The 21976-nt window shown below is 31.1% G+C and overlaps 1 protein-coding gene across 1 annotated transcript; it reads left to right on the top strand.

The window, feature by feature from the left end:
- Positions 1-2101: 2101 nt before the first annotated feature.
- LOC109613987 (lachesin-like) lies at positions 2102-21456 on the top strand. Its single transcript, XM_059132257.1, has 7 exons — positions 2102-2141; positions 2579-2707; positions 2814-2951; positions 13528-13680; positions 13783-13833; positions 14491-14583; positions 20950-21456. The coding sequence occupies exons 1-7, from the start codon at positions 2102-2104 to the stop codon at positions 21120-21122; spliced, it is 777 nt and encodes a 258-aa protein (XP_058988240.1). The 3' UTR covers positions 21123-21456.
- The last annotated feature ends 520 nt before the right edge of the window (positions 21457-21976 follow it).

Below are 21976 nucleotides of genomic sequence, written 5' to 3'. Positions count from 1 at the left end.
CTCTTTCTCGTCCATTTGACTTCACTTCGTCCATTGAGCTTAGCTCGTCTATGGAGAATAGCTGACCCTTCAACTCGTTTGTGGAGAACTTCTTCTCTGGAGAATCGCTGAACCCTCAGACCTTCTCTGGAAAGTCTCTGAGATCGTTTCCAGAGATTCAATGATCCTTCAGCTCTTCCCTAGAGTTTCCCTGACCCTACAACTCCTCCTTGGAAAATCGCTGACTATTCAGCTCTTCTCTGGAGAATCGCTGGCCCTCCGGCTTTTTTATGAAGACTCGTTGGTTCTTCAGCTCTTTTATAAAGACTAGCCTACCCTTCAGCTCTTCTCTGCAGATTTCCTGACCTTTCTATCTTTTCTGGTGCTTCATTGACCCTTCAACTCTTCTCTCTACAATCCCTGACCCTTCAGCCCTTCTCTAGAGAATCACTTGCCTTTCAGTTCGATTGTAGGAAATCGCTGTCCCTTTAGCTCTTCTCTGGAAAATCGCTGACCCTTCAGCTTTTCTCTAGACAATCGTTGACCCTTCAGCTCTTCTCTGAAAATTCGCTGACAATCCAGATCATCGATGGAGAACCGCTAAGTCCTTCTAAGGAAATTTGCTGTCTTATAGCTCTTCTCTGAAGATTCACTTATGCTTCAGCTCTTTTACAACGACAAGCTGCCCTCCAGCTATTCTATGAAGACTCGCTGGCCCTCAATCCCTTAACTGTCAGCTCTTCTCTGGAGACTCGCTGATGCTTCAGCTCTTCTATGAAGACTCACTGAGGCTTCAGCTCTTCTATGAAGACTCGCTGAGGCTTCAGCTCTTCTATGAAGGCTCGCTGAGGCTTCAGCTCTTCTATGAAGGCTCGCTGAGGCTTCAGCTCTTCTATGAAGGCTCGCTGAGGCTTCAGCTCTTCTATGAAGGCTCGCTGAGGCTTCAGCTCTTCTATGAAGGCTCGCTGAGGCTTCAGATCTTCTATGAAGGCTCGCTGAGGCTTCAGCTCTTCTATGAAGAGTCGCTGATGCTGTTCTATGAAGTATCTCGGGCTCTTAAACTCTTTTGTAGAGATTTATCGGCCCTTTAGCTCCTTCTCTGAAGACATTTCTACCCCTTCAGGTCTTCCATGGAGTTTCGTCGATCATTCAGCCCTTTTACTAGGGTCGCAGCTTTTCTTAGGAGATTCACTGACCCGCCAGAAAGATCTCCTCTTTTCTAAAGAAAACCTAGAACCTCTTCAACTCCTTAAATAGACCCTTTGCCCCCCAGCTCCTCCAATAGAGATATAAAGCGATCTTTCAGAAAACTTCTGGCTCTTCGCACCGGTTTTCCCTACCAACCTTCGTAAAGTTAAGTGGTTTAGTCATCAGCGTGAAATAAATGAAATCTAACATGTGTAAAAACGTCGCTTTTTCAGTTATTCATACATAACAAAGCTGGAAAAATTGTTTTTTCCAAGTGTGAAATTGCAGGGAGTTCCGGAAGGGCCTCGATATTTATAAAAAAATTGGGATAAATAAAATGGTTTTAATAAAATTTTACAAATTCTCCCTAACGCAGGAATTGTCTAACCTTGTGGGGAATTAGTGAATATTAAAACAGGCAAGGGAACCGTATAGACGAACTGAAATTTAAGTAGCCTTCGGAGTGTCTGCTAAAGGTTCCGGCTGAGTTGGAATATGTCTCAATAGAATTTATAGCTAAATTTTGGATTTGTGTAATGATCTCTTAGCTTTTTTATGTTGACTTCGGAAAAATCTCCTCTTTCTTAAATTTCTGAAATATATATACCCCTCTTGCTGAAAGTATTGCCTAAGGCCCTTAGAGGGAGTCCTACCTTCGTGTCTGTTTTCACTTCCACTCTAATCTGTTTGGTGTGTCCGTTGTTGGCACTCCGGCCATTATAGAATTGAATCATATGTGGAGGTAATGTAAGCACATATCCGTTACCGGGTTTTATGTCATTTTACATGCTAACACAAATATTTTTCCTCTCAACGCACACTCACACACACACTGACACACTCACATACACATACTTATTCACACAACGCGCAACGAGCCATTTCTGTTGGATTTTGCAGAATTTTTTCATTTTTTGAATAGCATGTGTACCACATGCCGGTAGCCACCAACGCCGCCACAAATCCCGCCAGTGGTTGGTGGGCTAGCTGCAGGTTTTTGTGATCCTGATTTTGTTAAACATCAACTAAAGGTGGTAACTGAAAGTGTACATTAGCCGGGTCAAATGTCAAAGAGGAAAGCGAAAAAAAAGAACACAACAGCATGGAAATAGTTTAAAAATTTTGTAGGAATTTTATGAAGGTAGATATGAATAAATATGTTAAGGGGAGCAGGAAAGGAGCATAAATTCAATTTTCAGATTTCAAAATTGAAATATTCGAAATGAAAAAAATTAAATTTTAAGGCTGTTTAGCTATGAAATATATTTAAAAAAAATACTTAAAATTCTAATTTTAAAATTTATTCACTTTAAAATATATTTTTTTTATATTTTTTTTTTAAATTTATATTTTTTTGAATTCCAAAATTTTATTAATTTTTATAAATTTTCCTCTTTTTGTCTCATTCCAGTTTCCCACGTTGAGGGCACAAATTTGGTATTGCCCAGCGTTAAACGACAACATATGGGCGCCTATCTGTGCATAGCCTCAAATGGCGTACCGCCATCTGTCAGCAAGAGAATAACACTAATTGTGCACTGTAAGTTGAAATTTCTTCATTATTTTTTTTTTTTAATAAAAAAAAACTTTATAAAAATAATATTTTAAATTAATGTTATTTTTCTTGTTTCCTCCTTTGATTCCAGTCCCTCCCATGATAACGGTGCAAAATCAACTGATCGGAGCGGTGGAAGGCAAAGGTGTAACACTGGAATGTGACTCGGAGGCATTTCCCAGATCCATTAACTATTGGACAAAGGAAAAAGGAGATATTGTGCCACCAGGTAAGTTGAAGGATCTGGAAGTCTCTATATATGAAAGGAGGACAAGGGAGTCTCTATTGGCCAGCCAAGGGGTCATCAAGTCTCTATAGAGGAGCTATTTTTTAAAACACCTACTTCTATTATTGAAAAATAGTCCTTAAAAATTCGCGTTTAATGGTTAAAAGGTCCTCGATTTTTTTTAAATCCCCGTTTTTATATCTGAATGTCCCTTCTTCTGCTAGTCCTTGAAAAAATATTTTTTAAAATCCACGTTTTCCCTCCAAAAGTCCTTGAAAAAATATTTTTTAAAAATCCACATTTCCCCTTCTTCCCTGAAAAAAATGTTTTTTTAAAAATCCACGTTTCTCCCTCTAAAAATCCTTGAAAAAAATATTTTTAAAAATCCACGTTTCTCCCTCTAAAATGCCTTGAAAAAAATACTTTTTAAAAATCCACGTTTTTCCCTTTAAAATTCATTGAAAAAATATTTTTTAAAAATCCACGTTTCTCTCTCTAAAAGTCATTGAAAAAATATTTTTTAAAAATCCACGTTTCTCTCTCTAAAAGTCATTGAAAAAATATTTTTTAAAAATCCACGTTTCCCCCTCTAAAATTCCCTGAAAAATATTTTTTTAAAAATCCACGTTTCCCCCTCCAAAATTCGCAGAAAAAATGTTTATTTAAAAATTCACGTTTCCCCCTCTAAAATTCGCAGAAAAAAATAATTTTTTAAAAATTCACGTTTCTCTCTCTAAAAGTCCTTGAATTTTTTTTTTAAACACGCGTTTTTCCCTCTAAAATTCCCTGAAAAAATATTTTTTTAAAAATCCACGTTTCTCCCTCTAAAAGTCCTTGAAAAAATATTTTTTAAAAATCCACGTTTCTCCCTCTAAAATTCCCTGAAAAAATATTTTTTAAAAATCCACGTTTCTCTCTCTAAAATTCCCTGAAAAATATTTTTTAAAAATCCACGTTTCTCCCTCTAAAATTCCTTGAAAAAATATTTATTAAAAATCCGCGTTTTTTCCTCTAAAAGTCCTTGAAAAAATATTATTTAAAAATCCACGTTTCTACCTCTAAAATTCCTTGAAAAAATAATTTTTAAAAAATCTACGTTTCTCCCTCTAAAAGTCCTTGAAAAAATATTTTTTAAAAATCTAAAAAAATATTAAAAAATATTTTAAAATTCACAATTATGCCTCTTTAATCCTTTATAAAAATATTCTTTAAAAGTCCACGTCTACCCCTCTGCAAGAGGAAAAATATTCATTACAGAATCCATGTTTCGTTGATAGTCCTTAAAAAATACCCCTTAAAAATCCACGTTTCCAACTTTGATAATCCTTGTCAAAGGGACGCTTTATGGACAAAGGAAGTCTATAAAAACGAACCTCTATTTAGACGACACGAAGGCAACGTACAAACTGAAAGATAAGCGAGTATCTACTATCTAGCGAAAGGATCAGCTGAAGTATCTGTGTAGACGAGCTGAAGGATCTAATAGTCTTCATAGTGCACTTGACCATCTCTAAACGAGCTGAAAGGTCGGGAGGCTCTACAGATGAGCTGAACGACCAGCGAGTCCCTGTGGATTAGCTGATAGAACAGCAACTAGCCTTAAAACAGCTGAAACAGCGAGTCACTACAGGAGAATTCAATGATCCGGGAGCTGAAGGGTCAGCGATTCTCCGCTGGGACTCATAAATAAGCAGAGGTGTAAGATATAGTGAGGTGAAGCCCATATAGCCTGCAGAATAGGCCTGGAACTCTGTGGAGGGCTACCATGTTCTAAGGAAACTCTGGGTAACTCTAAAGAGACGCTGGTCATCCTCAGCCCCTAACCAAGAGGGAAGTGAAGCCCATAAGGCTGATCTTCGAAATGGCAGTAGACGTGAAACACAGTTGAGAGCTACCATTCTTAAAGATAATTCTAGGTAATTGAAATGGGGCCGCTGGTCCGTATCGCGTCACCGCTGGTATGGCGCATCATGGTTGCGGCGGTCAAGGCCAGAATCATGTAAAACCCCCACGACTTCATAGTTTTTTTATGTATTTGTTAAGAGGCTAGCGAGTCTCAACTAGAGAATTGAAAGGTCTACACCTACTCCGAGCCATAACCGAGCTGATCGTGTTGGAAAAATAAGTCTTTGAAAAAAAATTAAAATCCTAGTCCCTAATTATTGGGAAGGTCCTTGAAAAAAAATTTGTTAAAATATTCTTTACAAAATCCACGCCTTAGGTGGTCTTTGAAAAAATATTCTATAAAAAATCCAAGCCTCTGGTGGTCCTTGAGAAAACATTCCTTAAAACATCCAAGCCTAGGATGGTCCTTGAAAAAAAAAATTCTTTAAAAAATCCACGCCTCTATTGGTCCTTGAAAAAATATTCTTTAAAAAATCCACGCCTTGGTGGATGGTCCTTAAAAAAATATTCTCTAAAAATCCACGCCTTGGGGGATGGTCCTTAAAAAAATATTCTTTAAAAAATCCACGCCTTGGTGGATGGTCCTTAAAAAAATATTCTTTAAAAAATCCACATTTATTTGGTCCTTGAAAAAATATTCTTTAAAAAATCCACGCCTTGGTGGATGGTCCTTAAAAATATTCTTTAAAAAATCCACGCCTTGGTGGATGGTCTTTGAAAAAATTTTCTTTAAAAAATCCACGCCTTGGATGGTCCTTGAAAAAATATTCTTTAAAAAATCCACGCCTTGGATGGTCCTTGAAAAAATATTCTTTAAAAAATCCACGCCTTGGATGGTCCTTGAAAAATATTCTTTAAAAAATCCACGCCTTGGTAGATGGTCCTTGAAAAAATATTCTTTAAAAATCCACGCCTTGGTAGATGGTCCTTGAAAAAATATTCTTTAAAAAATCCACGCCTTGGATGGTCCTTGAAAAAATATTCTTTAAAAAATCCACGCCTTGGATGGTCCTTGAAAAAATATTCTTTAAAAAATCCACGCCTTGGATGGTCCTTGAAAAAATATTCTTTAAAAAATCCACGCCTTGGATGGTCCTTGAAAAAATATTCTTTAAAAAATCCACGCCTTGGTAGATGGTCCTTGAAAAAATATTCTTTAAAAAATCCACATTTATTTGGTCCTTGAAAAAATATTCTTTAAAAAATCCACATTTATTTGGTCCTTGAAAAAATATTCTTTAAAAAATCCACGCCTTGGATGGTCCTTGAAAAAATATTCTTTAAAAAATCCACGCCTTGGATGGTCCTTGAAAAAATATTCTTTAAAAAATCCACGCCTTGGTAGATGGTCCTTGAAAAAATATTCTTTAAAAAATCCACATTTATTTGGTCCTTGAAAAAATATTCTTTAAAAAATCCACGCCTTGGATGGTCCTTGAAAAAATATTCTTTAAAAAATCCACGCCTTGGATGGTCCTTGAAAAAATATTCTTTAAAAAATCCACGCCTTGGTAGATGGTCCTTGAAAAAATATTCTTTAAAAAATCCACATTTATTTGGTCCTTGAAAAAATATTCTTTAAAAAATCCACGCCTTGGATGGTCCTTGAAAAAATATTCTTTAAAAAATCCACGCCTTGGTAGATGGTCCTTGAAAAAATATTCTTTAAAAAATCCACATTTATTTGGTCCTTGAAAAAATATTCTTTAAAAAATCCACGCGTTGGATGGTCCTTGAAAAAATATTCTTTAAAAAATCCACGCTTTGGTAGATGGTCCTTGAAAAAATATTCCTTACAAAATCCACGCTTTGGTAGATGGTCCTTGAAAAAATATTCCTTACAAAAATCCACGTCTGTGGTGGTTCTTGAAAAAATATTCTTTAAAAAATCCACGCCTTGGATGGTCCTTGAAAAAATATTCTTTAAAAAATCCACGCCTTGGGTGGTCCTTAAAAAAATATTCTTTAAAAAATCCACGCCTTGGTGGATGGTCCTTAAAAAATATTCTTTAAAAAATCCACGCCTTGGTGGATGGTCCTTAAAAAAATATTCTTTAAAAAATCCACGCCTTGGTGGATGGTCCTTAAAAAAATATTCTTTAAAAAATCCACGCCTTGGTGGATGGTCCTTAAAAAAATATTCTTTAAAAAATCCACGCCTTGGTGGATGGTCCTTAAAAAAATATTCTTTAAAAAATCCACGCCTTGGTGGATGGTCCTTAAAAAAATATTCTTTAAAAAATCCACGCCTTGGTGGATGGTCCTTAAAAAAATATTCTTTAAAAAATCCACGCCTTGCTGGATGGTCCTTAAAAAAATATTCTTTAAAAAATCCACGCCTTGGTGGATGGTCCTTAAAAAAATATTCTTTAAAAAATCCACGCCTTGGTGGATGGTCCTTAAAAAAATATTCTTTAAAAAATCCACGCCTTGGTGGATGGTCCTTAAAAAAATATTCTTTAAAAAATCCACGCCTTGGTGGATGGTCCTTAAAAAAATATTCTTTAAAAAATCCACGCCTTGGTGGATGGTCCTTAAAAAAATATTCTTTAAAAATCCACGCCTTGGTGGATGGTCCTTAAAAAAATATTCTTTAAAAATCCACGCCTTGGTGGATGGTCCTTAAAAAAATATTCTTTAAAAAATCCACGCCTTGGTGGATGGTCCTTAAAAAAATATTCTTTAAAAAATCCACGCCTTGGTGGATGGTCCTTAAAAAAATATTCTTTAAAAAATCCACGCCTTGGTGGATGGTCCTTAAAAAAATATTCTTTAAAAAATCCACGCCTTGGTGGATGGTCCTTAAAAAAATATTCTTTAAAAAATCCACGCCTTGGTGGATGGTCCTTAAAAAAATATTCTTTAAAAAATCCACGCCTTGGTGGATGGTCCTTAAAAAAATATTCTTTAAAAAATCCACGCCTTGGTGGATGGTCCTTAAAAAATATTCTTTAAAAAATCCACGCCTTGGTGGATGGTCCTTAAAAAAATATTCTTTAAAAAATCCACGCCTTGGTGGATGGTCCTTAAAAAAATATTCTTTAAAAATCCACGCCTTGGTGGATGGTCCTTAAAAAAATATTCTTTAAAAAATCCACATTTATTTGGTCCTTGAAAAAATATTCTTTAAAAAATCCACGCCTTGGTGGATGGTCCTTAAAAAATATTCTTTAAAAATCCACGCCTTGGTGGATGGTCTTTGAAAAAATTTTCTTTAAAAAATCCACATTTATTTGGTCCTTGAAAAAATATTCTTTAAAAAATCCACATTTATTTGGTCCTTGAAAAAATATTCTTTAAAAAATCCACGCCTTGGTGGATGGTCCTTAAAAAATATTCTTTAAAAAATCCACGCCTTGGTGGATGGTCTTTGAAAAAATTTTCTTTAAAAAATCCACATTTATTTGGTCCTTGAAAAAATATTCTTTAAAAAATCCACATTTATTTGGTCCTTGAAAAAATATTCTTTAAAAAATCCACATTTATTTGGTCCTTGAAAAAATATTCTTTAAAAAATCCACATTTATTTGGTCCTTGAAAAAATATTCTCTAAAAAATCCACGCCTTGGATGGTCCTTGAAAAAGTATTCTTTAAAAAATCCACGCCTTGGTAGATGGTCCTTGAAAAAATATTCTTTAAAAAATCCACGCATTAGGTAGATGGTCCTTGAAAAAATATTCTTTAAAAAATCCACGCCTTGGATGGTCCTTGAAAAAATATTCTTTAAAAAATCCACGCCTTGGATGGTCCTTGAAAAAATATTCTTTAAAAAATCCACGCCTTGGTAGATGGTCCTTGAAAAAATATTCTTTAAAAAATCCACGCTTTGGTAGGTGGTCCTTGAAAAAATATTCTTTAAAAAATCCACGCCTTGGTAGGTGGTCCTTGAAAAAATATTCTTTAAAAAATCCACGCTTTGGTGGATGGTCCTTGAAAAAATATTCTTTAAAAAATCCACGCTTTGGTAGATGGTCCTTGAAAAAATATTCTTTAAAAAATCACGCCTTGGTAGATGGTCCTTGAAAAAATATTCTTTAAAAAATCCACGCTTTGGTGGATGGTCCTTGAAAAAATATTCTTTAAAAAATCCACGCTTTGGTAGATGGTCCTTGAAAAAGTATTCTTTAAAAAATCCACGCCTTGATAGATGGTCCTTGAAAAAATATTCTTTAAAAAATCCACGCCTTGGTAGATGGTCCTTGAAAAAATATTCTTTAAAAAATCCACGCCTTGGTGGGTGGTCCTTAAAAAAATATTCTTTAAAAAATCCACGCCTTGGTGGATGGTCCTTAAAAAAATATTCTTTAAAAAATCCACGCCTTGGTGGATGGTCCTTAAAAAAATATTCTTTAAAAAATCCACGCCTTGGTGGATGGTCCTTAAAAAAATATTCTTTAAAAAATCCACGCCTTGGTGGATGGTCCTTAAGAAAATATTCTTTAAAAAATCCACGCCTTGGTGGATGGTCCTTAAAAAATATTCTTTAAAAAATCCACGCCTTGGTGGATGGTCCTTAAAAAAATATTCTTTAAAAAATCCACGCCTTGGTGGATGGTCCTTAAAAAATATTCTTTAAAAAATCCACGCCTTGGTGGATGGTCCTTAAAAAAATATTCTTTAAAAAATCCACGCCTTGGTGGATGGTCCTTAAAAAATATTCTTTAAAAAATCCACGCCTTGGTGGATGGTCCTTAAAAAAATATTCTTTAAAAAATCCACGCCTTGGTGGATGGTCCTTAAAAAAATATTCTTTAAAAAATCCACGCCTTGCTGGATGGTCCTTAAAAAAATATTCTTTAAAAAATCCACGCCTTGGTGGATGGTCCTTAAAAAAATATTCTTTAAAAAATCCACGCCTTGGTGGATGGTCCTTAAAAAAATATTCTTTAAAAAATCCACGCCTTGGTGGATGGTCCTTAAAAAAATATTCTTTAAAAAATCCACGCCTTGGTGGATGGTCCTTAAAAAAATATTCTTTAAAAAATCCACGCCTTGGTGGATGGTCCTTAAAAAAATATTCTTTAAAAATCCACGCCTTGGTGGATGGTCCTTAAAAAATATTCTTTAAAAAATCCACGCCTTGGTGGATGGTCCTTAAAAAAATATTCTTTAAAAAATCCACGCCTTGGTGGATGGTCCTTAAAAAAATATTCTTTAAAAAATCCACGCCTTGGTGGATGGTCCTTAAAAAATATTCTTTAAAAAATCCACGCCTTGGTGGATGGTCCTTAAAAAAATATTCTTTAAAAAATCCACGCCTTGGTGGATGGTCCTTAAAAAATATTCTTTAAAAAATCCACGCCTTGGTGGATGGTCCTTAAAAAAATATTCTTTAAAAAATCCACGCCTTGGTGGATGGTCCTTAAAAAATATTCTTTAAAAAATCCACGCCTTGGTGGATGGTCCTTAAAAAAATATTCTTTAAAAAATCCACGCCTTGGTGGATGGTCCTTAAAAATATTCTTTAAAAAATCCACGCCTTGGTGGATGGTCCTTAAAAAATATTCTTTAAAAAATCCACGCCTTGGTGGATGGTCCTTAAAAAAATATTCTTTAAAAAATCCACATTTATTTGGTCCTTGAAAAAATATTCTTTAAAAAATCCACGCCTTGGTGGATGGTCCTTAAAAAATATTCTTTAAAAAATCCACGCCTTGGTGGATGGTCTTTGAAAAAATTTTCTTTAAAAAATCCACATTTATTTGGTCCTTGAAAAAATATTCTTTAAAAAATCCACGTTTATTTGTACCCTTGAAAAAATATTCTTTAAAAAATCCACGCCTTGGTGGATGGTCCTTAAAAAATATTCTTTAAAAAATCCACGCCTTGAAAAAATATTCTTTAAAAAATCCACGCCTTGGTGGATGGTCCTTAAAAAAATATTCTTTAAAAATCCACATTTATTTGGTCCTTGAAAAAATATTCTTTAAAAAATCCACGCCTTGGTGGATGGTCCTTAAAAAATATTCTTTAAAAAATCCACGCCTTGGTGGATGGTCTTTGAAAAAATTTTCTTTAAAAAATCCACATTTATTTGGTCCTTGAAAAAATATTCTTTAAAAAATCCACATTTATTTGGTCCTTGAAAAAATATTCTTTAAAAAATCCACGCCTTGGTGGATGGTCCTTAAAAAATATTCTTTAAAAAATCCACGCCTTGGTGGATGGTCTTTGAAAAAATTTTCTTTAAAAAATCCACATTTATTTGGTCCTTGAAAAAATATTCTTTAAAAAATCCACATTTATTTGGTCCTTGAAAAAATATTCTTTAAAAAATCCACATTTATTTGGTCCTTGAAAAATATTCTTTAAAAAATCCACATTTATTTGGTCCTTGAAAAAATATTCTTTAAAAAATCCACGCCTTGGATGGTCCTTGAAAAAGTATTCTTTAAAAAATCCACGCCTTGGTAGATGGTCCTTGAAAAAATATTCTTTAAAAAATCCACGCATTAGGTAGATGGTCCTTGAAAAAATATTCTTTAAAAAATCCACGCCTTGGATGGTCCTTGAAAAAATATTCTTTAAAAAATCCACGCCTTGGTAGATGGTCCTTGAAAAAATATTCTTTAAAAAATCCACGCCTTGGTAGATGGTCCTTGAAAAAATATTCTTTAAAAAATCCACGCCTTGGTGGATGGTCCTTGAAAAAATATTCTTTAAAAAATCCACGCCTTGGTAGATGGTCCTTGAAAAAATATTCTTTAAAAAATCCACCCCTTGGTGGATGGTCCTTGAAAAAATATTCTTTAAAAAATCCACGCCTTGGTAGATGGTCCTTGAAAAAATATTCTTTAAAAAATCCACGCCTTGGTGGATGTTCCTTGAAAAAATATTCTTTAAAAAATCCACGCCTTGGTAGATGGTCCTTGAAAAAATATTCTTTAAAAAATCCACGCCTTGGTAGATGGTCCTTGAAAAAATATTCTTTAAAAAATCCACGTTTAATGGTCCTTTGGTCCTTGAAAAAATATTCTTTAAAAAATCCACGCCTTGGTAGATGGTCCTTGAAAAAATATTCTTTAAAAAATCCACGTTTAATGGTCCTTGGTCCTTGAAAAAATATTCTTTAAAAAATCCACGCCTTGGTAGATGGTCCTTGAAAAAATATTCTTTAAAAAATCCACGTTTAATGGTCCTTTGGTCCTTGAAAAAATATTCTTTAAAAATCCACGCCTTGGTAGATGGTCCTTGAAAAAATATTCTTTAAAAAATCCACGCCTTGGTAGATGGTCCTTGAAAAAATATTCTTTAAAAAATCCACGTTTAATGGTCCTTTGGTCCTTGAAAAAATATTCTTAAAAAAATCCACGTTGAATGGTCCTTTGGTCCTTGAAAAAATATTCTTAAAAAAAATCCACGCCTTGGTGGATGGTCCTTGAAAAAATATTCTTAAAAAATCCACGTTTAATGGTCCTTTGGTCCTTAAAAAAATATTCTTTAAAAAATCCACGCCTTGGTGGATGGTCCTTAAAAAAATATTCTTTAAAAAATCCACGCCTTGGTGGATGGTCCTTAAAAAAATATTCTTTAAAAAATCCACGTTTGTTGTGGTCTTTAGGAAATATTCTTTAAAATATCCACGTTTGTTGTGGTCTTTAGGAAATATTCTTTAAAATATCCACGTTTGTTGTGGTCTTTAGGAAATATTCTTTAAAAAATCTACGCCTTGGTGGATGGTCCTTAAAAAAATATTCTTTAAAAAATCCACGCCTTGGTGGATGGTCCTTAAAAAATATTCTTTAAAAAATCTACGCCTTGGTGGATGGTCCTTAAAAAAATATTCTTTAAAAAATCCACGCCTTGGTGGATGGTCCTTAAAAAAATATTCTTTAAAAAATCCACGCCTTGGTGGATGGTCCTTAAAAAAATATTCTTTAAAAAATCCACGTCTTAGATGGCCTTTGAAAAAATATTCTTTAAAAAATCCACGCCTTGTGTGGTCATTGTAAACATATTCTTCAAAAAGCCAAGCCTTTGTTGACGATTGAAAAAATATTCTTTAAAGAATACATGCCTTGGATGGCCCATGAAAAAATATTCTTCAAAAAATCCATGGTCCTTAAAAAAATATTCTTCAAAAAATCCACGCCTTGGATGGTCCATGAAAAAATATTCTTTAAAAAATCCACGTTTGTGGTGGTCCTTGTAAAAATATTCTTCAAAAAATCCACGTTTATTTGGTTCTTGAAAAAATATTTTTTAAAAAATCCACGCCTTGGTGGATGGTCCTTGAAAAAATATTCTTTAAAAAATCCACGTTTGTGGTGGTCCTTGAAAAAATTTTCTTTAAAAAATCCAAGCCTGGATGGCATTTGAAAAATATTTTTTAAAAAATCCAAGCCTTGGTGGATGTTCCTTGAAAAAATATTCTTTAAAAAATCCAAGCCTGAAAAATTTTCTTTACAAAAATCCACGTTTTTTTGGTCCTTGAAAAAATATTCTTTAAGAAATATACGTTTGGTTGGAAAAAAAATATTCCTTAAAAAATCCACGCCTTGTATGGTCTTTGTTAAAATATTCTTTAAAAAATTTAGGCCTTGGATGGTCCTTGAAAAAATATTCTTCAAAAAATGCACGCCTCTATTGCTCCTTGAAAAAATATTCTTTAAAAAATCCATGTTTGTGGTAGCCCTTGAAAAAATATTCTTTAAATATTCTTTTCTCTTTCAGCCAGCAAATTCGTTTCGAACGTCACCGAAATCGGAGATTATCGCACCTCAATAAAACTGCACATAAATCCCCTGTCAGCCTCCGATTTTGGGGCATATCGTTGTGTGGCGAAAAATTCGCTGGGAGATACGGATGGAACCATTAAATTGTACAGTAAGTATTGAGAGAAAAAATATTGTTCTTCTCTTTTGAAAAGAGAGTAGTTTCTCGATGAGTAACTAAAATCATTTTTCTCTTTTCTTTACTTTTTTCCAGAAATACCATCGAATACCATTAATGATGTGGAAGGATATCCTCGAAAGAAAGGTGAGTATTAAATTATGGTAGAGGGGAAATATTTTCTAGGGGAGAGATTTGGAGAAATTTTTAAATTTTTTTACAAAAATTAATAAATATTGGAAAATTGAGTTAATAAATTGCCGTCTGACATAATGGGATTAAATACAGTAGAACCTGTCATTGATTATTAGGAATTGATTTTAATGGGGTGAACCTCTTTGGTTAGAGCAAAATTTGTAGCAAATATTTCATTTCAGAAAATTCTTGATTTTTTTATTTATTTTTTTTTTTTTTTGTGAAAATCAATTTTTTGGAGTTTCCACTTTAAATCCGTATTCTATTCATATGCAAATTTAAAGCCATTATCCATTTACCCAGATCATAATTAATTTCTAAACAATATTTTCCCCTCTCATAGACCTAATTAAATAATTAGCTGCTACAATAACTTGGCGAAACGAATCAATGCCCATACATGCGTATACATTTAGGCATATTTAAATGCAAAAATTTGTTGCATACTTTACGGATTAACTTTTTGTGGTCGTATTCAAAGAGCTAGGCAAAAAATAACAGCCAATCAGACAATATTCTATGGCAAAAAAACACATTTTCCAATTTAATAATTTGTAAATATTTTCTTTTCATTTCCATTTCATCCATTCAACACCCAAAACGCAAAAGGCAAAAAACGTATCAAATCATCTGAACCTTATCATCAGTCGAAAGTAACCTCAAGTGAAAGTGAGGAAAATGAAAATCCTGGAAAACGGAAAGGTATGTTGTTATTTCATGTGCAAATAAAGCAAAAGCAAAAAAAAAGAAGACAAGGAGAAGGGAAAAAATATTGACACAATTCAAATAAAGGTTTGACAGCCAAAAAAAAAAAAAAAAAAAAAACGGAAAATAAAATAAAAGAAAATTTAAATGAAAAGACCGAAATTTTGAACTGTGTCTGTCTGGCTGCCTGCCTTACTGTCTCAGTTCAAGCAAAGCAAATATTGTTAGATAAAATAAAAGGACTCTGGAGAGCGATTAAATAAATAAAACGAAATATTATGAAGCTATAATAGTACGCAAACAAATATCGGTCATGGGATTATGGCACGGTAAGGGTGGAAAAGGTGCAAGGATATTCCACGGTGGAAGGATTTTCCACGGTTGGCATTTCTTAGAAAATGCCAAGCAGTGGGAAGAAAAAACCTCTTGGGGTTTAACTTAATAAAGGGCAAATATGGCACCGAATTTCTGTTATTCTTAAAATGGCATAAATGAAGTCTTATTAAACAAGGGTTTCGCTCACTTTTGTTGTAAGGTAATGATGTGCAAATAAAAAACCTGGATTAAATTGGGTTGGAAAAATAGGTAAATAAAGAAAAAAAAATATATATATATACTCATTAAAAGGAAGGAGATTTTATGGAGAAAACAATACAAGAAAATATTTAAGGAATAATTTTTAAGAAAAAGTCGGATTTCTAAAAAAATGTTTAAAGGATACTCTACTTTGGTCCTAGAAAAAATTTCTGGGACCAAAGAAAAGTCAAAATTTAAAAAAAAAAAAAAATAAAGGATATTCTTCTTTGGTAATGGAAAAAATTTCTTTATTGGTAGTCCTTGAAAAAATATTTTTAAAAAATTTCTGAAAATACGTTTTTAAGGTCATCAATAACATGGATTTTTTAAAATAAAAAATCAAGAACTTTCAATAAACAAGGATTACTAAAAATATTTTATCAATGAACGTGGATTTTTTAAAGAATATTTTTTCAATGACTATAAATAAACGTGAATTTAAAAAAATATATTTTTCCAAGGACAATCAACAACGTGCATTTTTTAAAAAATATTTTTCAAGGTCTATCAATAAACGTGGATTTCGGAAAAATATTTTTTCAAGTATTATCAATAAACGTGGATTTCTGAAAAATATTTTTTCAAGGACTATCAATAAACGTTGATTTTTTAAAGAATATTTTTTTCATGGTCAATAAACGTGGATGTTTTAAAAAATACTTTTTCAAGGACCAAAAGCCCAATAAACGTGAATTTAATAAAGAATAAAGAATTTAATAAACATAGATTTTATACAGAATTTTTTCCAAGGACTTTCCCAACAATAAAAGGGGATTTTTTAAAGAATATTTTTTCAAAGACCAAAGTACCATTAAACGTGGATTTTTCTTACAAAATTTCTTCAATGATCAAAAGACCTTTAAACGTGGATTTTTAAAGAAAAATTTTCAAGGACCATTAAACGTGAATTATTTAAAGAAAATTTCTTCAGAGACCAAATAGCCATTAAATGTGGATTTTTTAAACAAACTTTCGTCAAGGACCAAATGACTAATAAACGTGGTTTTTTTAAAGAATATATTTTAAAGGACCAAACCAACAATCAACGTGGATTTTTTAAAAAATATTTTTCAAGAACCAAAGGACTGTTAAACGTTCCAGTATCATCAGACCAATAAACGTAGATTTTTTGAAATGTTTTTTTAAGGAATAAAAACTATTTTTCAGAATTCCAGGATTATTGATAGTCCTTGGAAAAATATTTTTCAGAAGTCCAGGATTATTGATAGTCCTTGGAAAAATATTTTTCAGAAGTCCAGGATTAGTGATAGTCCTTGGAAAAATATTTTTTAAAAAATCCACTTTTATTGATAGTCCTTGAAAAAATATTTTTAAAAAAATACACGTTTATTGATAGTCCTTGAAAAAAATATTTTTTTAAAAAATCCACTTTTATTGATAGTCCTTGAAAAAATATTTTTAAAAAATCCACTTATATTGATAGTCCTTGAAAAAATATTTTTAAAAAATTTCTGAAATAATGTTTTAAGAACTATCAATAAACGTGGATTTTTTAAAAAATATTTTTTCAAGGACTATCAATAAACGTGGACTTTAAAAAAAATATTTTTTCAAGGACTATTAATAAACGTGAATTTAAAACAAATATTTTTTAAGGTCTATCAATAAACGTGGATTTATGAAAAATAATTTTCCAATGACTATCAATAAATGTGGATTTCGGAAAATATTTTTTCAAGGACTATCAATAAACATGAATTTCCGAAAAATATTTTTTCAAAACTTATCAATGAACGTGGATTTTTAAAAAAAAAAATGCAAAGACTATCAGTAGACGTGGATTTTTAAAATAATTTTTTTTTCAAGGATTATCAATAAACGTGGAATTTAAAAAAAAAAAAAAAAATTTTCAAGGATTATTAATAAACGTGGATTTTTAAAATAAAATTTTTTCAAGGACTATCAATAAAAGTTGATTTAAAAAAAAATATTTTTTCAAGGACTATCAATAAAAGTTGATTTAAAAAAAATATTTTTTCAAGGACTATCAATAAACGTGGATTTTTTAAAAAATATTTTTTCAAGGACTATCAATAAACTTGGATTTCTGAAAAATATTTTTTCAAGGACTATCAATAAACGTGGATTTTTTAAATATATTTTTTCAAGGACTATCAATAAACGTGGATTTTTTAAATATATTTTTTCAAGGACTATCAATAAACGTGGATTTTTTAAAACAAATTTTCTCAAGGACTACCAATAAGCGTTGATTTTGTAAAAAAGATTTTTTCAAGGACTATCAACAAACGAGGATTTTTTTAAAAATATTTTTTCAAGGACTATCAACAAATATGGAAATATATTTTCAAGGACTACCAATAAACATGGATTTTTTAAAAAATATTTTTTCAAGGACTATCATTAAACGTGGATTTCTGAAAAAAAAAAAATATTTTTTCAAGGACTATCAATAAACGTGGATTTCTGAAAAAAAAACATTTTTCAAGGAGTATCAACAAACGTGGATTTTTTAAAAAATATTTTTTAAGAAACTATCAATAAACGTGGCTTTTTAAAAATATTTTTTAAGAAACTATCAATAAACGTGGCTTTTTAAAAATATTTTTTTAAGGACTGTCCATAAACGTGGATTTTTTAAAAAATATTTTTTCAAGAACTATTAATAAACGTGAATTTCTGAAATATATTTTTCCAAGGAGTATCAATAAACGTGGATTTTTAAAAAAAATATGTTTTCAAGGACTATCACTAAACGTGGATTTTATAAAAAATATTTTTTCAAGGACTATCAATAAAAGTGGGTTTTTAAAAAAGTATTTTTTCAAGGACTATCAATAAACGTGGATTTTTAAAAAATAGCTTTTCAAGGACTATCAATAAACGTGGATTATAAAAAAATATTTTTTCAAGGACTATCAAAAAACGTGGGTTTTTAAATATTTTTACAAAGACTATCAATAAACGTGGATTTTTAAAAAATATTTTTTCAAAGGACTATCAATAAATGTGGATTTCTGAAAAACATTTTTTATCAATAACCACCAATAAAGGAGGATTATTTTAAAAAAAATATTTTTTCAATAAACATGGATTTTTAAAAAACATTTTGTCAAGGACTATCAAAAAAAAGTGGATTTTTTAAAAAAGTATTTTTTCAAGAACTATTAATAAACGTGGATTTTTAAAAAAAATATTTTTTCAAGGAATACCAACAAACGAGGATCTTTTAACAAATATTTTTTCAAAAACTATCAAAAAACGTGAATTTTTTAAAAAATATTTTTCAAGGACTATCAATATACGTGGATTTAAAAAAAAAAAATATTTTTCCAAGGACTATCAATAAACGTGGATTTTTAAAAAAAATATTTTACCAAGGACTATCAATAAACGTGAATTTCTGAAAAATATTATTCAAAGGACTATCAATAAACGTGGATCTCTGAAAAATACTTTTTCATGGACTATCAATAAATGTGGATTTCTGAAACATAATTTTTCAAAAACTATCAATAATCCTGAACTTCTGAAAAAATATTTTTTTAGTCATTAAAAAAACATTTTTAAAATATCCACATTTATTGGTCTGATGATCCTGAACGTTTGACAGTCCTTTGGTTCTTGAAAAATATATCTTAAAAAATCCATGTTTATTGGTCTGATGATTCTGGAACTTTTAACAGTCCCTTGGTCCTTGAGGAAAATTTCTGCAAAAAATCCACGTTTATTGGTCCTTTTATTTGTTGTTGTGGTGGTCGTTGATACAATTTTCTGTAAAAATCCACGTTGATGGCCCTTTGGTCCTGGATAACATTTTCTTTAAAAAACCCACCTTGAAGATCCTTTGTCCCTAGAAGAAATTTTCTTTAAAAAGTCCACGTTTAATGGTCTTTTGGTCCTTGAAGAAATATCGTTTAAAAAATCGACGTCTAATAGTCCTTTGAAGAAACTTTAATTAAAATATCCATGTCCTTGAAGGGACTTTCATTAAAAGAAAATTCTTTAAAAAAAAATCCTAAAAAAATTCTTCCTAATACCCGCTTTTTCGGTTAAGATGGTCCTTGAAAAAAATTCTTAAAAAAATATCTAACCATGGATTTTTGGAAAGATCATCAAGGGTCATTTATAGTCAATTTTTTTAAGTCCACATTTATTGTTGAGATGGTCCTTAATAAAATTCTTTAAAAAAACATTTTTGGAATTGTCCATGGAAAAATATTTCTTAAAAATCCAATTTTTTTTGGTAGGTCCTTAAAAAATCTTTAAAATGCCCATTTTCACTGTTGAGATGGTCCTTGAAAAATATTATTTAAAAAATCGACTTTCAGTGTTGAGATGGTCTTTGGAAAAAAAATTCTTTAAAAAATCACGTTTATTGTTGTGAAGATCTTTGAAAAAGAATTTTTTTTAAAAAACAACATTTACTGATTGGAAGGTCCTTGGGAAAATCTTAAAATATAAACGTTTAATGCTGGGAATATACTTGGAAAAATGTCAATAAAAATCCATGTTTATTTTTGAGAATTATTGAAGGAAATATTCTTTAAAAAATCCTCGTAAATTGTTCCCTGAAAGAAATATTCTTTAAAAAATCCTCGTAAATTGTTCCTTGAAAGAAATATTCTTTAAAAAATCCTCGTAAATTGTTCCTTGAAAGAAATATTCTTTAAAAAATCCTCTTAAATTAGTCTTTGAAACAAATATTCTTTAAAAAATCCACGTTTATTTGGTCCTTGAAAAAATATTCTTTAAAAAATCCACGTTTATTTGGTCCTTGAAAAAATATTCTTTAAAAAATCCACGATTATTTGGTCCTTGAAAAAATATTCTTTAAAAAATCCACGTTTATTTGGTCCTTGAAAAAATATTCTTTTAAAAATCCACGTTTATTTGTTCCTTGAAAAAATATTCTTTTAAAAATCCACGTTTATTTGTTCCTTGAAAAAATATTCTTTAAAAAATCCACGTTTATTTGTTCCTTGAAAAAATATTCTTTAAAAAATCCACGTTTATTTGGTCCTTAAAAAAATATTCTTTAAAAAATCCACGTTTATTGGTCCTTAAAAAAATATTCTTTAAAAAATCCACGTTTATTGGTCCTTAAAAAAATAATTTTTAAAAAATCCACGTTTATTGGTCCTTAAAAAAATAATTTTTAAAAAATCCACGTTTATTGATCCTTGAAAAAATATTCTTTAAAAAATCCATGTTTATTGGTCCTTAAAAAAATAATTTTTAAAAAATCCACGTTTATTGATCCTTAAAAAAATAATTTTTAAAAAATCCACGTTTATTGGTCCTTAAAAAAATAATTTTTAAAAAATCCACGTTTATCTGGTCCTTGAAGAAATATGCTTTATGTCTTTTGGTCCTTGGAAAAAATGTTTTTTAAAAACTCCACGTTCATCTGGTCCTTGGAAAAAAATTCTTTAAAAAATCCACATTTATTTGTCTTCTGGTCCTTGAAAAAAATTCTTTAAAAAATCCACGTTTATTTGGTCCTTGGAAAAAATTCTTTAAGAAGTCCACGTTTATTTGGTCCTTGAAAAAAGTTCTTTAAAAAATCCACGTTTATTGGTCCTTGTAAAAAATATTCCCTAAAAAATCCACGTTTTTTGGTCCTTAAAAATATTTTTTAAAAATCCACATTTATGGATCGTCCTTGAAAAAATATTTTTAAAAATTCCACATTTATTGATAGTCCTTAAAAACATATTTTTAAAAAATCCATGTCTATTTGGTCCTTGAAAAAATATTCTTAATTTTTTTTTTAATTATTTTTCTTTTTTTCCCTCTTTCCAGATCTCTTAATGATAACTGAATTCGATGATTTATATCCAAGTTCAGCGGTGGGTCGACACAACAGCAATCCACACCGAACGTCACTTTTGCTAATAAGCATCACAGCGAGCGTGTGTCTGACACTGATGCAACACATCTCCCACTACGTCTGTTGTCGTCAGCAACAACATTGACATCTTCGGATGACAATGACGCTGATGTGATATTTTTTGGGTTATGACGAAAACACTGCTGATGCCACTGACATCCATCCTCAGGCAAATGAAGAGATAATATATAAATATTGTTAAAGCCTTTTACGACGAAAGACGAAGGATTACATTTTAACCTGGCCTAAGGAGCGAAGGGTGGAAGGAAGACAGGAAGAGAGATTACACATGAAGTACATTTGCTATTATATCATACATTTCCAAATGGTAAATTTAACTTTAAGTTGAGTATGTTATATATATGAATAAGAAGCTATATATATAAATTGTATAAAAGTTAAAAACAAACAAAAAAAATATGAAAAGTAGATGAAAAGACAGGCATTGTTTACAACCAGGATGTATGGAAGCACACATGTATGATGTGCAAAATAACAAGTCTTCGAGCATATTTTATGTTGGAGTTAAGAGGAGAAAATAATTTTTTTTATTATATTTTTATTTGGTGAATAAAAAATTTGAGGTTTTCCTGGAAAATGAATTTTTCTTTAGAAAAAAAATTCCTAAGTAAGTGGGGAAGGATTCTTCTATAGAAAAAAAAATCCTCAGGGACTGAGGAAGAATTTTTCTAAAGAAAAAAAAATTCCTCAGTAACTGAGCAAGGATTTTTCTTTAGAAAAAAAATTCCTCAGTGACTGAGGAAGACCTTTTCTATAGAAAAAAATTTCCTCAGTGACTGAGGAAGACTTTTTCTATAGAAAAAAATTTCCTCAGTGACTGAGGAAGACTTTTTCTATAGAAAAAAATTTCCTCAGTGACTGAGGAAGACTTTTTTCTATAGAAAAAAATTCCTCCGGGACTGAGGAAGATTTTTTTCT

This window comes from Musca domestica, unplaced genomic scaffold, assembly GCF_030504385.1.
Source record: "Musca domestica strain aabys unplaced genomic scaffold, Musca_domestica.polishedcontigs.V.1.1 1179, whole genome shotgun sequence".
NCBI lineage: Eukaryota > Metazoa > Arthropoda > Insecta > Diptera > Muscidae > Musca > Musca domestica.
Note: the sequence above shows the minus strand (reverse complement) of the source record. Positions and strands in the feature narration are given on the sequence as shown.